This window comes from Pezoporus wallicus, unplaced genomic scaffold, assembly GCF_028554395.1.
Source record: "Pezoporus wallicus isolate ANWC-B61680 ecotype Strahan unplaced genomic scaffold, APGP_CSIRO_Pwel_v1 contig_8517, whole genome shotgun sequence".
Classification (NCBI taxonomy): domain Eukaryota; kingdom Metazoa; phylum Chordata; class Aves; order Psittaciformes; family Psittacidae; genus Pezoporus; species Pezoporus wallicus.
The window spans coordinates 1,184,834-1,202,419 of NW_026635263.1; the positions used below are offsets into that span (position 1 = coordinate 1,184,834).

General features: G+C 42.7%; 1 protein-coding gene across 4 annotated transcripts in view; it reads right to left on the bottom strand.

Moving 5' to 3' along the window:
- Positions 1–17,586, bottom strand: part of VPS53 (VPS53 subunit of GARP complex) — a 65,740-nt gene that overhangs the window by 18,089 nt on the left and 30,065 nt on the right. For 3 of the 4 annotated variants that reach the window (XM_057415723.1, XM_057415712.1, XM_057415731.1), the window contains 7 exons: positions 16,967–17,108; positions 15,588–15,689; positions 12,153–12,247; positions 6,848–7,090; positions 5,579–5,726; positions 4,582–4,664; positions 979–1,057 (listed from right to left, as the gene is read on the bottom strand). In XM_057415723.1, coding sequence (XP_057271706.1) covers positions 979–1,057; positions 4,582–4,664; positions 5,579–5,726; positions 6,848–7,090; positions 12,153–12,247; positions 15,588–15,689; positions 16,967–17,108 — 892 coding nt within the window. The remainder of the gene's footprint in view (positions 1–978; positions 1,058–4,581; positions 4,665–5,578; positions 5,727–6,847; positions 7,091–12,152; positions 12,248–15,587; positions 15,690–16,966; positions 17,109–17,586) is intronic. The other variant, XM_057415718.1, reaches the window with a different exon arrangement.

The following is a 17,586-nucleotide window of genomic DNA, read 5'->3' on the forward strand; positions in this document are numbered from 1 at the left end:
GGTACAAACAGTCAGAGCTAAGTGATTCAAATACTACTACACTCTGTAGGTTCAGGAGATCTAAGGAACTGACACAGCACACACACAACACCTGAAGTGCTGAGCCCTTCCTAACAGTGTTATTTTACAGGGGAAAAAAAAAATCCTCTTTTCACTTGGAACACATACAAGCTCTATTACCAGCTGCATTCCACTTCAAATATTAGCTGGGGGTGGCGGGGCTAGTTACAGCTGGAATACATCATAAAGCAGAAAGCTATTAAAATTCATGGCAGTGAGACAGTGTGTTGATCCTACAAAAATGGAGCTCTATGTTTAATATTTCTAATTAAAAAAAAAAATTGTTCAATCCACTTTTGTTGTCTTCACCTCTGTCTAAAGCAGTCTGGGTTTTCATAATACTTTGGCAAGAAGACACAGCTCTGCATTTCAAACATATAAAAGCCAGCAGTGTAACTGCAACAAAATCCTTAAGCACTAATCATATGGGCCTCCCTAGGAATGGCTCCATATGTCCTTGAGAGGATCACAGAAGCAATAGGGCTCAATCTCAGTTCCTTATTACCCTTTGAGTACCTCCATTTAACAGCCACAAACAACCAGGCTAGTAAAACTCCTTGTCAAAGAACACAAAGAACAGCAAACAAGAAGCTGTAGTTGAAATTTCACGCTAACAAAAGTTTTCCCAATTTTAAAGGATCTCACTGGCATTAGGAGTGAAAAATAAAGCCTTATGTACTTACAGAAAGTATTTGTGTGTTTATTGTGTTGCAAAAGACTGAAAGCTCTAATCTGAACAACAAGAGGTTTTGGAGTGAAGGATATATTTATAAATAGAGCAATTGCTGCTCTAAGAAGCAAGACAAAATCAATATATAGCAAAAGGGTATGTCAACTGTGAAATAAAGCCATCAAAGCAACCAAGAACTTCCCGTGGATCTTAAGGGTACCTCTTCCCAAAACAAATCCACACCCTACCTTGCTCATAGCAGTCAGGGCAGGGTCACAGGCTGCATCCAGGTCCTGCACTAACAACTGTATGCTGTTGGAGATCACACTGCAAAAAAGAGTCAAGCATGAGTTTTAGAACAGTACTGAGTGACACAGTGCCAGAACTGGCTTTATTTGACTGTGAAAGGCGGAAAATCATCTACTGGCTGACAGTTGCATTATGCTGTGAATATACATGGCTAAAACTTGTACTGAAAAGGAGCTGGGAATTTCTACATGCTGTTCATCAGGGAGCTACACAATAGGCTTTAGCGTAGCGAAAACATTTTAACAGCAGACCTTTCTCTGTTTTGACACATGGAGGGAGCTGGAGATCAAAGGTGTCACATTGGGTAACCCCCAACTTCACATCAGGAAGAAGAAGAACCCCCAAGAACACAAGCCCAGACTTGGATTTGCCTTCAAATTTAATACATAAAACTAAAATTTTATCATCACTCCACTTACTCACAGCCAATATTCTACTATTCACAGAAACTTGCAAAGAGGGTTTCAAAAAGTACATCTGCATGAGTTCTGAACTCCCATTTGAGAAGATCAAGGCAGATGTCTTATTTACACTATGTCTAGGATTGCTGCCATCCATTGTTAGAGTTTCTCAAAGACATATACCAGACTAAAGAACACATTAGTCAAACACATTTCCTTCCCTCTTTTTTTCTTAACAGCACAATATTGCTTAGCGACATATTTGATGCCACCATATTATGATGGGCATAAAGGTGCAAACGATCCTAAAAAAACAACCAAGAAACATTGTCTGCAACAGCTCAGACCACCCTCGAGGGCACATAACCAAGTACTCACATTACAACTTCTGCTAGAAGTAACAAGTGACTGTGTTTCACTGAGTTAAGTACAGTTTTTAAAGAAGTGTAAACCTTAAATCTGCCACAGATAGCTGTTTACAACTTTGGGATTATATACGTAAAAACTGGATTTTACTTTTGCTCTTTCTCATGATGGCAGCATAGATGGGAATTGCAGATCTGTAAGAAATCTGACCAATACCTCTTCCAAACAGTTTTCCTCCCCCTCATCTTCTTTTTGAAGTTCTGGGTACTACTGTGGAGTTCACTCTTCAAAATAGTTTTAAATATCCACCTCCTCATTGAGATATGGTATCACCCACTCTTCATTCTGCTGCTGGGAGCTGGGTCGTGTTCTTCCCTGCAACCCACAGAGGTTTTCTGTTCCCCTTCCTAAAGCTCTAGTACACAGAGTCTGGAACAGGCTGGCAAGTTCCTTCAGAGCAATTAATTTGTTTGTAAAGGCAAACTCATCCAAAATTAGTTGGAAAAGCTAGTCTGGGAGATGAAGTGAATACTGGCTTCAAGTTATACGATCTAAAACTTGCATCGGGATAAAAAAAGCCTGTGATCATTTCTGCTGGTGCTTCTGCTTCTGCTGGGCACTATAGGATTTATGCCTTGGGGGATTCCACTAGTTGGACTGAAATAATGTCTCTTGGGCACAGCTGACTCCTGCAGGGCACCTGTTGTCAGTGACTTTAAGAAAAGAGCTGTGATTCAGCACCAAAATGCAACACAATCCTGTCAGTGGAAGAAAAGCGACCTCATCACTAGTGTCCACACATCAGGAGTCTGTTCCAAGTGCAGGCTCTCACCTAAAACCCACAAAATTGCAGTCAGGGAGAAAAACCTATTTGTCTACTCTTCAAAATAAATACTGGCTGTAGAGGGTGAAGGGTGCAGCAAGAAAGTGGTGTTGCAAACATAAAGCATCATGACATGGTTCTGCCAGAAGCCACTTCACATCTTTGCCCCAGGCAGCACGTAACAGTACTTCAGGAGCAGTTAATGAATCCTCAGACAATCCCTGACAGATGCACAGATGGGGAAGCTGAGGCCATAAATGAGCAGTATAGTAAGCTCTTAGTACAGTATGTTCAACACTTCAGGCCTTCAAGGGGTCTCTAAACACTACCCATGACCTCACAACAGATCAGTAAGGCAGGGGGGTGGGAATCAGAGATTTCTGGATTTAAATGATAATAATTTTTTTATTTTTGAACTTCAAGAAGAGCTCATTTTTCCAACATAGCTATAGAAAATTTTTAGCCACCCCAGGGGTAGTCCCTCCATCTCACATCAATCGCTTTATACACATCTGGGGTGGTTCTGCACTCTTCTTTCTGCAAAGGTAGAACACTTTCCAGGGTGTGTAAGCAGCAATGTTTTATCACTCTCTTTATGACTGTGCCTAACAAGACATCAAATCCCAAAAGAAACAACTTGTTCAATGTTGAATGAGCAAACGCCAGAGAGGTTTATAGCTATGACTTACACTGACAGAAGACTGGACAAAGCACTACATTGGAACAGACTGAAAGTCAATTAAAAAGCCTCTGTTACAAGATGCATCAGGGCTGTCAGCTGAACTTTAAAGCTGTCCAAAATAGCGAACGTGAGCTACACGTTTAAACAGTTTCCAAAACATATCATACTGGCTGCCTACAATCAACCATCTCATGAGGCAGCCACAGTGGAAACAGCAGCAACCCAAGGCAGCTGGCTTTTGATGGACAGATCATGAGAAAATACAAAACTCACCCTTGACTTGACCATGTTAAGAAAACCCCATCATAGGGCATATTTTATTTCTGCTTCCCAGCTATCTTGCTTGCTTTGGCTTAGTGGACACAGCAACCCCAGATTCTGATCAGGGATTTACCCTTAAAAAGGTCTGAGAAATATCTAAAGGGAACGGAGTCTCTGCAGCCTGGAATGGAGCCTGAGACCATGTGAAAAACCTGGATGGAGATTCAGTGGGATCCTGCCCACTGGAGCAAGAGAGGAGGAATCATAGGAAGGGAGCCCTCTGAAAAAAAACCTTACTGCTGTGTGGGCTGAATCTTAGTTTTAAGGAGGAGGAGAGCTGCTGATAGGGATTATTTTCCCAGCTTTACCAAGGTTTTCTTTTGTCTGATGTGAGGCAAAACAATTTTTTTTGCCTCAATTTCCTTCTCTCAAAAAACATTCAATCTGTTTGTCAGTGGTGGAGAGGATGTCAGAAGGGAATATTTTTAGCATCGTTACGTGAAAAGTTATTTTAATGAACGATAATCTTCTCTCAATTATAATCCCCAAATATAAGATTGGATCAGTCTTTTATGTCATCTGAAATGGGGTTTGATCATACTGACAAGGCTGCTGATTAACAGGGGGAAGTTAAAGCAGGAAGGAATGTACTGAAATAGCTTCCTTTCTTGAAATGTAGCAGTCAACTCCCAGAGCTGCCAAGATGCAAATGATGTTTCAGATGAAAACTCACAATTTCCTTTCCCCTTTCCAGTGCTTTTGTTCCTTTGGCTAGGACGACGGGGAACAACTACATCTGAAGTCTGTACTACTGCTGCTCTTGGACTAGCCAAAGGATGACCATTCCTTCACCAGGGAAATGCCTATGCCTAGGCTACGTATCTGGGTCGGTCTTACTGCTGACTGGGTCCTACAACACTGGAATCTTGGGCTTGTATTACTCCAGCACCATCTGGTTTACAAACTAGGATTTTGATATATTGTGGAAGGATGAATCTGCTGAACATACATGCTGAAAGTGTCCATCTCTCCCATCAGGTTGATTCTCTCCACTAGACTTGCATCCACTTTTTCTTTGAGTTTCTCTTCCAACTGTTAGGAAACAAAACAAGCAACAGAAAGATCAGATTTCTTATTTGAAATGACCATTCTTGAAAACTTATATTCTGGAAAAGTCAGGTTTTAAAACTTACTGTGTGCCCAGACTATAACCAAAATTCAGCCAGTGAACACTGGAAATCTCTCCTTGTTGGACACCCTAAAACCTGCCACCATGTCCTCAAAGAAGTAAACCTCCAAGGTCATTTATGTAACTCTAGTATGACATGCTAATGTACTAACTTAACGCTGTGGCACCTGTCCTGCTAATAAAGATGTTTTTCAACACCCTGCCTGTGCCTGAACTGCAAAGGAGGAGGATTGCCAGTTCTGCTGTGGAGAGGCCTTGATACAGCCAAACATCACAGCTCATCTACTAACCTATGGCATTTTGAAAGCACCTGAATGTAACAAGCACTGGGGCTGCAAAGCATATCAGTAAAAATACCATCTCTAATCACTTCACCTTGACCCAATATTTCATGCAAGCATTTTCCCAAACCTATTTTAAATTACTGTTTTTCTTGTTTTTACAAAAGGGAGATCATGAACCACAAGGGGTATTTGTTTTACATTTGGTCCCCACTGCAAACCAATTATGCAAAAAGTATAAAAGGACCAAATCCGAAACTGATGCTGCAAAGCAGTATTACAAACAAATGACTTTTCTCAGGTAGAAACAGCAAAAATCAATACTTTTCTTTCCTTGAAATACAGATTTAATAATGTAGGGCTCAATAACCAACAGGGTGCATGTGGATCAGACAGTACTCTGGGTATTTTAGTACTTCTGGCTCTTCAAGTCTCCACAGCAGCTTAACCCTGAAGTGGGAGCAGCACAGCATCTCCTGACAGAAGAGGGGCTGCTGCTGGGTGCCATCCCAGAGGTGCTGTAGAGGAAAGCTTACCTGCTGGGTGGTCGCCAAGCAGTATTCTGCAGTACTTAAGATGCTGCAAATGAGGCACAGTTCTTCTAAAGTAAATTTTGCCACTTCAGAGCCTTCCTTTTCTTTCAGCAAACTAGTGATGGTGAGCCCACCACTGCTGCTAGTTGTCCTGGATAAAAAATAAGACAAAACCTGTAAAGCTTTCAGGTGTACAGACTCGCACATTGCAAAATTATTACTAAATTTCAGTACCATAACAGCCCTTGTGACCACAAAGTCCAATGCAACACAGGTCAGTGTCATCCTGCATCAAACCCAAACCTGCTATTTTGATTAAGGAATATCTTTAAGAAAGACAAACAGAAGTTCGTATCAAAGCTTCAGACAAAGGGCAACTCATTCATTCACAACACGGGAGATTAGAATGCAAGTGGAATAGAGCCCTCCCCAGCTAGCTTCACCTTCACTGCCAGTTACTCAAAATCTAATTAAAGATTACAGAAAAATCTCAGTAACTATCAGGCTGCTTGTCATATTTATCTCCTCAGTACTAAACAGATGTCAGCATGCATCTGAAAATGTGGTAACCTGTTTTAAAGACTGATGATATCAACCCAGTAAATTATAGAAAATGTGGCTTCTTTCCACTGTCTCCAAGTGATTAACAGCCGTGTATCAGCAAAGAAAGATTCAGAACAGTTCAGAGTCAGGAAATTCCCTACCTCCCAACTCTTCAGAATCTAAATCCATTTAAAAAAAAAAATAAAATAGGACAGTGATATTTATCTTGGACAGCAAAAATGGAGCACACAAAAAAACGCGCATAAAGAATGCAACTGAGGTCTGATGGAGAACACACATTAAATTTATCTTTCCACTTGTCTGGATGTAAGCCTCTCCCCTTCCATCTGCAAAAGATTTTACTGGTTTCAGAAACTGATTCTGCTGCTCCCAGGTTCACAAGAGAAACAAACTGAAGATGGGAAATAGCATACAAAATTACCTGTCGTAAAGGTTGGCAGTATCTCAAGGAGCTCCTTTAGCCTCTATACTTACCCATATTGGTGTAAACTCCTAACAAATTCCTGTACTTTCACTGGATTTACATCTAGATATTTTATTCATAAAATGTTACAGAGCAGAGGGAGTTACAGGTAAGCATCACACAAATAAACCACCTCCATTAGAAATTATAATATATATAATGCTGAGCTAAGGCAGTGAGGAATCACAGTATGAACTGGTTACCCAAGTAGCAGGGTTAAGTGCAATTGTGAAAGCAAAACTCACTTAGGCAGGTTTCCAGACAGAATTTTCCAGGCATATTCTCGAAGGTACTTCTGGAATATGGTGGTCAGGGCTATCATGGGCTCGCCTGTGCTGAGCTGGGAGCACTGCACCATGCACTTCTTGTAGTACACAAAGAGGTCGGCACAGCTAGGCAGGACGGCTCCTCCTTCATCCACATTGGGCTTGGGGGGACCTTGAGCCTTGAAGTCAGCCACAAACCTGTCAATCAGTTCACCGAGATTTCTGATGTGGGGGAACAATAGAAAGATATTTTAGTATGATGGGAGAGGAAACAAAGGGAAGATAGAGAATAATGCTTAAAACCAGATGTCCTGTCTTGTGACACCAGCAAACGCATTGAGATTCTAGCAGGGCAGGGTATTCCAGCCCTTTCTTATCTCCATCCTCTCAGCACAAAGCTCATACAATAATGCGGAGCGGACCGATGCGTAACGACCTTTTGTACTCAAGAATTATAGTGGCAGCTTCAATCTGTTCTCCAGCCACATATAAAAGCTCACAAGTCTGCCAGGACTGGGTTCAGCACATCTGATGCAAGTGCATAAAGCGTATGCTCAAGTTTCATTCCTGGCACCAGCAAAAGTAACAGTTGGGCTTCCCATATCAGCGGCCTCCGGAGCAGACCTCAGGGAATTTGGCTTTTAAAGGGATGTGCTCAAAATGGTGTGCCATTCGCCATTTCTTGGTCCCATTTGGATACCACCTGGTTTTGCACGACTCCACACATCCTTTAAAGAAGTTTTATTTAGCATGAGCACAAAGTGCACTTCCTACTTAGAAGTCTTTAAAAAGCACAAAAAGCCCTCCTATTGTCTCCAGTGATTCATTATAACCTGGTCCTTACTAAAATTTTTTGGTCTTTAGGCAACAATAAAATTCACTCCATCGTTTCATCATGACAAAAAGGCTTTTTAGCATGGCAGAGGGCCAGAACCATCAATACAGACCAAAAGAAGTCTTCTGATCTTGGGGAATTCCTCTAGTCCTACTCCTCCAGAGACAGCACATCCGTGTCAGGAACCAAGACCAGCTCTCCTGACACCAGAACTCAACTAAGTGGAGTAACCTTTGCAAATGAACTGAATTACAGCAATAAACCTCCTCCCCCAGACACACAAATACACGCAACCTCTGACAAGGAAGTTTGGCTTTTGAGGAATATGCAGACATTTCAGATGAGAATGGCACTCTGCTGACCAAAAGGAGTTATGAGGTTCCTGTATTTTATATCTTATTTCCATTACCATCTTGGCTTTATTTCTCCTGCTCCCCCATTCCACTGCACAACCTTCACCCCTCTCACTACTGAGAGTGTAACTAATGGCTGATCCAGGGCACATAAGTAGAAAGCCAAATCCTTAGAAGGAAAATAGGACAAAATTCATTACTTTATAGTTAATATATTATCATTATTTTTTAGGAACTTACTCACTGATAAACTTGCAATGCTGTCCATAGAAGTGAAAACTCTTCTTTAAAAGCCTGTCAAAGAGTTTCAACTGGAAGTGTTTTCCTAGTCTTAAGCCAGCTCATAGGACACCCAGCACAACATTAGAGTTCATGCAAAGAGACTGGGTTAGGGTCTCCTGGGATGGGTAAAGCATTACCACCAGCACTAGCAGCACAGCAGCTGAGACTCTTCAGCACGTTCTCTCTTACATCTGACAAGGAAAGGGGAAAAAACCTGCCAACAATGAAAACTTTTCCCCAGTTTCTGTCCCCTTTTTTTTTTTTGTCTCATAAATGAGAAAACCCACTCCGATTCCAGCTGACCAAAGAACCCACAACACTGCACCAGTACAAAAAGTGACCACTTCCCTGATAAACCCAGATTGCTGTACCAAAGCAAATGAGCTCCTACCACGGGTGATCCACCACGTGCTTGCAATAACAGGGCTTTAAATCATGAAGCAAGGCTCTTTGGCTTAAGCCAGCCTCACAGGCTATTGCAAAGACAAGTAGCCCCTTTATTCATGCTTATTGCTTGTTAAGTACTTTACATACCTCTGATTCTACAGATACACACAGTTCCTCGGCTTTGTTACAAGAACCATAAAAACATCAGGCTGCTCAACTGATGTGATAAATCTCTACACTGGCACCAGCAATTGAACACTGAACCAAAGCATTGATTGTATTTGACCACAGTGAAGCAAAATAGACCTCCTCCTGTAGCTGTAGGAGAGCCAAACAGATGGCTGCTGCAGGAGGGCTCACACGTGCTGCAAGCTGTAGCATTCCTTCAGGTTCCCAAGTAAAGCGGACGTGGCTTGCTCCTTGTCAGAAGTCCCACTAAACTAAGCAGCTGCATTTCCACCTCTGCATCTGCACTTTGCTCCATCTGGGCAACAAAGTGGAGCCTTCTTAGCATTTACCAGCCACTTTTTTTTTCCCTTCATTCTCTCAGTCCCAAGACATAGTCAGGAATGTCAATGGCTTTTGTTTTTTCATGCTTACTCCACATGTTCTCCTTTTCTCTGAGGCAAGTGAAATATATCTACATTTTCTTGGTCCCCCAAGGTCTTGTCAACTGGGATGTAGGAGCAAATGCAGCTGTCATAGAAACACAGTATGGTCTGGGTTGGAAGGGACCTTAAGATCACCTAGTTCCAAACCCCCTGCCACAGGCAGGGACACCTTCAACTAGACCAGGTTGGTCAAAGCCCCGTCCAACGTGGCCCTGAACACTGTCAGGGATGGAGGTGGGAGAACAGCAGTGGAGCTTCATGCTTGTTCTGATTCCAACCTGGACAAACTGCCTGTCAAAGGCAGGCTGTGAGGACGTGCTCTTATTTCACATGGGCAAAACATCAGGCTATTGTGCACTAAGCGAACTAATACATTACTAATGCACACTTCAGTTGATGTCAATCAAACTTTCACATTAGTCTCAGTTGGCCCAATACAATATAAAGGCTAACAACCTTTGCGTGGTACAATGTGAGCAGAAAGAATTTGTCAGGAAAAGCAACTGGGAGATGAAACATGAAGAAGACAGGAGAGCTACAGAAAATGAACATTTTATCTACAGACTCTCCAAAAAGCTCCAAGAAAATCCTCTGGTACTGCAGATGTGGTATTTCCTACCAGTAGGATATTTATTGGGACCAAGAACTTGCCAAATCTAACCAAGAGAAAATATGAAATCCAGTAAAGAAAATTTTATTCTGGTTCTTAAATCCATTCATTTCTATATGGCTCCTACTTTTTTCTTTCACTCAACCTATTTAGTGTTTTTCTGTATATCTGGAAATCACAAGAGGAACTACACAACCCAGGAGCACGAGAGAAGAACACGGTGCTTAGTCAGCTGGTCTGTTCAGCAATGTGAACAGCTGGTATCTGCCTAGCACTGGGGAAGGGCAATGGCATTGAGACATCTGGACCACTTGTAGGGTAATTTCCATGGACTTGGCATTTTGGAAGCCCCTTTTCTCATGAAATCACAGGCACACACCAAAGAGAGAAAGTGCCAGTTTTCCAAACAATCCGAATGCACACATGCATATTAGCACACTTAACCACGGCTCTGCATACTCTCAGCACTGCAGACCTGACAGAGCTCTTCCTTCACTGCAGCAGAACAGCTCAGCTCACACGTGTGTGCTCCTGTTGCTCCTACAGACCACAAACTAGAGCTAAAGATACATATCCCAAAGGGGCAGAAATGAAATCTGCTTCCCTGCTAAGAAATCTGATATTTACATTGCAGCTAAGGGTGGAGAGCAGCATCTTTAAAGTCTTTCTTTCAGGTGTCTCCTCTTAAATTGCTACAGATTTGGCACTGTGTTTCTTTAAATGGGTATGGAAGCAATTTTTCAGGAGAAAAGGTCCAGGCTGCATTCTGCCACAGACTTCAGGCAATAATGAACACAACTCTCACACTATTCTTGCTATTCAGAGCCCAAACATACAATTAATTATCTAAGAAATCCTCACTTTCAGACATCAGCAACAGATTCCTCAAGAGTTCAATCTAAGGGAGAAGAAAAGAGAAAATCATAAAGGAAAGCACTTTCTGGCAGACAGGGTCAGCATGGGGAATACTGGGGCAGTATTTCTTTGAACTCCTCACAGCCTGTGGCTATAAAGCTAATATAAACCATCTCATGATTGTAAAGGAAAAGGGAAAAAAAGGCAACTGAAAGGGCTAGGAGCACAGTGGGGTAGAATTACCAAAACGGGGATTAAAATGGCCCCTAGTGAGAAGAGAAGAAATATTCAAACAAGTTAATGCTCAGTTGGCAGAGGGGGGAAATATCTGTTTCCCTTTGTTACACTGCAGAGCAGAAACTAAACCCAGCATGACAGACCATTGTGCAAGGTTTATTTACTTGTTTAATTTAAAGCATAAAAGGTTGATGGGACATGGAAAAGCTTTTTCAAGTGGCTACCTTGGAGTTTGGGCAAAATCAGGGCACTACAAGCCCCAAGTTATATGCCCTCTCTCATGTGTAAGTCCATCGAAGCTAGAAGGGCATAGACAGATGAGTTACATGAGGCAGGCACCTCTTTCTCCTTTCCAGCCACTAACCTGCACTAAAAGACTGTTTTGAACATTTTTCAACTACCTCCCCTCCCATTTGGCACTGCACTTGTTACAGAGATGTTATGTAAACCCTGGTGTGAACCAACGGGCACAAAAAAGTGTGGTGAGAACTCTCAAAACTTCTCAGAGCTCTAAGCTGAAAGCTTCTTTCATTCAAGTTATTTTGCTGCAAGTCAAAGAGGAAGATGAAGAAGGGTTCCAGGGATTAAAGCCCTTGACAAGGTCCCAGTCTGTGAGCAATGATAATGTTATCTTACAGCCAGCTCATCTACAGCAGCTTTCATCTTAGGATCTCAAATAACTTATTTGTACAAAGCAAATCTTGAAAGTCCTTTGCCAGGAAGCCACATGTGTATTTTACAGAAAAAGCAAACCTACTATTTGTGGAAGACATGAGACGAAAGAAAGGGGTACGTCTGCAGTGGGAATTGCAGAGGCAACAGAAGCAATTTCACAAACACTAAGCTTCTTCCACAGAAAGGCAATGGGCATTGTTCCTACAGGCCTTTGCAATTCCAAATGAAACCAACATCCACAGCCCTCTGAACACTCATTTTTGCCCAAGCAAAGGTCCCACTCATTCTTTCTTGAACCACGAATACTGCTCCTGAAGAAATCAGAAAGCAGACTTTCAAGAAATGAGTTTTCTGAAGCTTGAGTACGGAATCGAGCACAATCCAACTGCAATGCACTTTCAAACTCAAACAAACCCAAAAGTCCATGCTGGTTACTCACTTGTCCTGAGACTCAATATACACGTAAAGGTGAGGCTCAAAGCACTTGGAAACAATGCCATGGAAAGGGTTGTCAGGGACCTTTGGCTTCTTTGGCTGTAAGAAAACATTTAGAGTGTTGGTTTCAAATGTGCCCAGAAGGATTTAAGTCTTTAAAAATATTACAACACAGAAATTTGCTGTCAAATAATCAAAGGCATGTAACTGACAGTATATACAGGGTCCACATGTCTAAGTCTTCCCTTCCTCTTGCAGAGCTGCTAGTATGCCAAGGAATTATCTTTTCACTTGCAAGATATTCTTATCCTTAAAGAAAAGGCTGCTCCATGCTAACAGGTTTCAGTAGAAGAATCTTAATGCAGTCTGTAAATAAAACCTTGCTGAACCCTTTGAATAGTACTAAGGTTCCACTAGTCACCTCTGAAATGAAATGCAGCACTAATTTAGAAGAAACATTGAAAAATCCCTACATTTTAGAACATTAAAAGAGAATAACTCAAAGTTACAGATTTCATCCGGATGTTTTTATTTAGATAAACAGCATGTAATTACTAGAGGAGCTGGAATCATATAGACAACATTACGGCATGCTTTCACTGTGAAGCACATTTCTGGGGATGCAGAGACTTGTATTTTAAAGTCAATTTAGAGCTTTAAGCACATACGATTTGGGAGTCATCCGGTTTACTCTCATTTTAGCTTAGTACTGCACCGCTCACAGTGGCCAAGCTCATCTCACTGAAGCCACTGGGACTACTCATATGCTTTCATCTCTGCATGTTCAAGTACCAGGCTGGGCAGAGCCTTTAAGTTCATTTTTGCCCTACAGCTACATTTTTATTATTGTTTTTTATTGATAGACAATCTTTCCTGTTGCTCCCCGGCAAGCTGACATGTTTTCCCTGCCTGCAAAGAGGGCTGCAGTGACTCTGGAATGGAATTCTTGCCCCTCTCCACAAAAAAGCCAGGATCAGCTCCCAGCCAACGAAGACACGAATTTTTCCAATTGATTTTTTTTCTTTTAAGCATAAGAAAAGCAAAACAAGAGACCCTCAAGGACATACTTTCCTAAATGCCAAAGGAGGTGGCACTAAGTCTTTTGCAGAATTACTAGGTAAGCATTGCTCAGAAATAACAATCGTGTCAAAGACACAATGAATACTAACATATGGCTGCAAACCTGAAGTGAGCAAACGGTTTTATGGAGACCAGACCACCTCTGTAAGGCTGGCTTCATTAACCTTCTCACTAAGAGCACGACTGGAGAATGTAAGTTTTTACAGCTTTGGGAGAGAGCCACTACCCAGCATTCTGCATCCCAACCCTTCTGCCAGGGCCTGCCCATTTCTGCCGGATGCACACGCTTAACGGAGCATGAGGGAAACAATAGGTGGCAAATACAGCAACCTTCCAGTGGCCAAGTCTCCAGGATGGCAGCGCCAGCACAAGGTTGCAGATTCACAATGTTTATGATTTACCAGGCTGGAAGAGCCAACTCCTCTTGCAGGACTGGTTTTCTGTGTGTGTGTGTGTGCGTCTTTGCATCATGCTGCTCCCAGCATGTCTGGTGGAGAGAATACTAAATCTTTTAACAGTAGCAGTGAAGCTGTGTTTCAGAGAGTGCAATCCTGTCCAAAAGCTGCAGATGTTTAAGCTATTTCCTCCTTGAGTTTGATGGAAATAATAAAAGGTTACTGTTGTCACAGTAAGGAGGTCTGCAGCTGGCCCAGTTTCCTTTCATTACTATCCAAAGTAAACAGATTAAATTGAACTGCTAGGATTACTAAAAGAGGTTCGTTTTTAACATGGATTCCCCCACAAAAAATATTCTTGTGCTCCCTCTTACACTCCCACGTGTCTTAAATTCTCAGGACCAGTGTCTTGGAAGAGCTCTATCACTCAAGTTCTTGCTGTCCATTCTCTTCTTCAGCTAGTTACAGCAGGTGACTTCCAACATGAACTCACCAGCACTAACCACCAGATGTTAGTGCTTTTGAAACTGAAATGGGAGCCATATGGGGTTCCCATTTGGCAGAGCCCAAGACTGTGTTGTGAGGGTTAACACAGGGTGTACCCAGAAAGAGAGGGCAACCTCACTACAAATGGCATTCCAAGGGATAGCTCCATGGATGGCTTCATACCAGCCTGCCCACGTACAGGAAGCAGAGCAGTTCCTTTCTCAGAAGTGCTTCTGGCCAAGGCAGTGCATTCCACTGATCAACACAAGCAGCCCTAAGCAGCCTAATTAGTGTAATTATCTCTTCATGTGTCTTCTAGCACCACTGACTTCTCCAAGGATGTAATCACAGAGCCATCATCAGATGCCATCAGACATCAGAGCCAACCTTCTCCCAGCCATTACAGACAATGGAAAGCAAGCTCTTCACAAAGAACTCATCACACACCTGTCTCCCTGAGCTCCCAATCTCTGTCTTCCACATCACTGATAACTGCCCAAGTTGTATTTTAATGGAAAGAGAAAAACTTTTCTTCATCATTGTATTTCAGGACTTGGGCTGGCGTGGAAGGCAGAAGGCTGCCCTGCTCATGTGAAAATGTGGAGGGGATGCAGCGCACCAAACTGTGCTGGTGGAGACCTACCACCCCCCAGATCTCCCCAGTGGCATGGATCTGAGTAGGCCTCAGGGCCTGGACATCCATCAGGATACCACCTGCAAATGGCCCATTTACAGGGCTGTAAACTCACCAAACAAGGAGAGGGTACCTGCCTTGAACAACTTACAACTGAACAGTTAAAAAATGTCCATCTGGAGAGTAAAAAGTATGGGGCTTACAGGCTTTGATATTGGTGCCAATTAAAACAATGGTGCTTACTATTCGCTCCTTTAATATTTGCAGAGGGCTTTGGAAACCCAGTGCTTTTACAAGTGGTTAGGTGTTGCCTGCTTTGCAGAGGTAATAGATGAAAAGCACTGTAGAGATAAAAATCCCAGAAGTAATATATCTAGAGTGAAAATCTAAAACTGACACTTGAAAGTTCAATGAGTTGCCTGGTGACTCCAGGCTCAGTTGCCTGGCTGACAAGGAAAAATATGAATTGGAACTGTTTGTAGTGGGAGCTTCTTCTGGGATCAGACAACCCAACTCTGTTAGTTCATCTTTCTTTGACAGAAATCCTTAGTTACATTTGAGCCACTGCTGTATGGCCTAGAACGGAATCCAACTCACTCTCATGTGGCAGATTGTCTCTGCACTATTAACTGAAATAAAGATTGCTTTGGTTTCAGTGAAGTGAGCCACAGCAAACCATGGGTGTACTGGGAGTCTATACTGCCCAAAGGATCAAAAATGCACTAAATTTAATTGCTGTGAAAACAAACCCTTCAAATCTATGTGATGGGAAAAGCTTAGGCATCACTAGAGATTTTAACACAGAGACTGCCTCACTGACAACTGGAGAACTTCAAAGACTTACTTTGTCCATATCACTCTTCTCAATCACAATCTCATCTGTCTCTGTCCCAGTCTCGTCCTCCAGAAACGGGTTGGTGGAGGGAAGTGGCACTTCTGGCTTCTTCTGTTAAAAAAGAGGAAGCTCCTCAGAGAACAGTCTGTTTTGCTTTACTTCAAAGCACTGTAGAAGAGTTTGTCTTTTCCAAACACAGAGGTGACTGCAGAGTGCCAGGCAGTGCCTTTTCATCAAGGTTACAGCACACTCCCTCCTACTATAAGGCATGAGTCTGGCTCCTCTCCACTGCTCCACCAGCACATTCATCTTGAGCACTGCAAGAAGCCTGCACTTCTTACACCCATGCTCACCCGCTGTCAGTGTGTCAGAGCCTCCAGGCACATCAGAAAGGGGGACAAAAATTTTTCTTTGATTGCAAACTACACACTCTCCTCCTGGTTTTCTCAGTTGTAACAGCCTCTGTGCCTACCCTCTCCAAAGGGACAACAACCCAGTGAAGCCAATTTAATCAAAGCTGCAGATCCCCTATGAAATTTGTCAGAAAAATAAAGCCATACTCTTGAAAGATCTAAATTCAGCCAGGAGGAAAACCTTACAGGACTTCCCTTTTTAATTAGTGGCACCTACTGATCCACAGCAAATTACAAGTGGGTCCAGCAGGGTTGCCTCATAGGCTGAATTATCACATCCAAGTAGGCTTCAAGACACCAGCTGGTCAGAGAAGCCAACCTCAAACCAGCAGCTTCTGAGTCACACGTGGACTCTGTGCTCCCAGGGCACTTGGCTGGCAGAGCTCTTGGCTGAGATTTCAGGCAGAAAAAGAACAGAGATGGCCCCAGAGATATTCACTGAGCTGTTTCTCTTGGCTCTGACTTTACAATCTACCAAATGAGACACTGAAAACTAGAAACCACTAATGCCCCTGCAAGTAAGACTAACCCAACAGACAATGTGGGACTGAAAGTTGGTACCATGTGGTGAGTGTGTGGTAGCCAGAAATGAAGACAAGAGGGAACTTTTAGTTATGATGTGTCATCACCATGCAGAGAACAAACACTGTAACGCAGTCACCATGCCATAATTACTTTGTGGTTCTCCCTGGCAATGGCTTCAGTTGCAAACAGCACAGGGCTCAGGAGAACCAAAAAAGTACACAAACAGTGTCCTTCCTCCTTCTTGTAAGCTCTCTGCCACAGTCAATACCAAGAAACACTTTCCCAACTACAAGCCATTGAGCACATCACACTAAACGCCCTTAACAAGTGCAAAAGGAGGCTGCAGGCGACACCTTTTGCAGTCTCTCATTTCCATAGCTACGTGTGAGAGGGATTTTTTTCTCCCAAAGACGTTGTTGAGTAAAGGGCTGTTCTTAGAAGTCCCCTTACCACTGATCCATCAGCCAGAGTGCAACCTGAGAAGCGTTTAGCCAGAAGTCCTTCAAAGTTGGTTGTCCTCTGAATTGCAAACAAAAGCAATTTCACTTCAATCTCCTTTGCTCTTGTGCGCATTATCTTAGCAAGCTCTGTCCTGAAAGACAGAAGGAAGACCGAGGGAATAGAAAAAACAAATGTGGTTTTCTATAAAGAGAAAGATCTGAAATCTAACACTGTAATTCAGTCTATTCCCTAGACAGACTTTCATCACAGAAAAAGTCAAGCTAATTCCTAAGATGCTCTCTAACATAAAACTGCTTTACAGATCACATTTCAAACATAACCACAGTTGTTTAGAGCTTTGTGGGTAACAGGACCCCATCTCCTAACAGCCAGCACCCTGCTGCAGCCAGGAAAGCCTGCGGGATCAAACCTTGGGAATTGTAGTGTCTCTGACTGGGGTCCCAGAACAAAGGCAATGGTACTCCTGAGACTCCAGCTGGCAGTTTCCGCTGGTCCCCTGTTTCTGGCTGGTGAAAAGCATGGTCTGAGGCAGTCAGCTTCACTTGGTATCTAATGTTACTGATTTTTACCTCTGTTACACTGAAAATTGATTCCCACAGTATCTCACT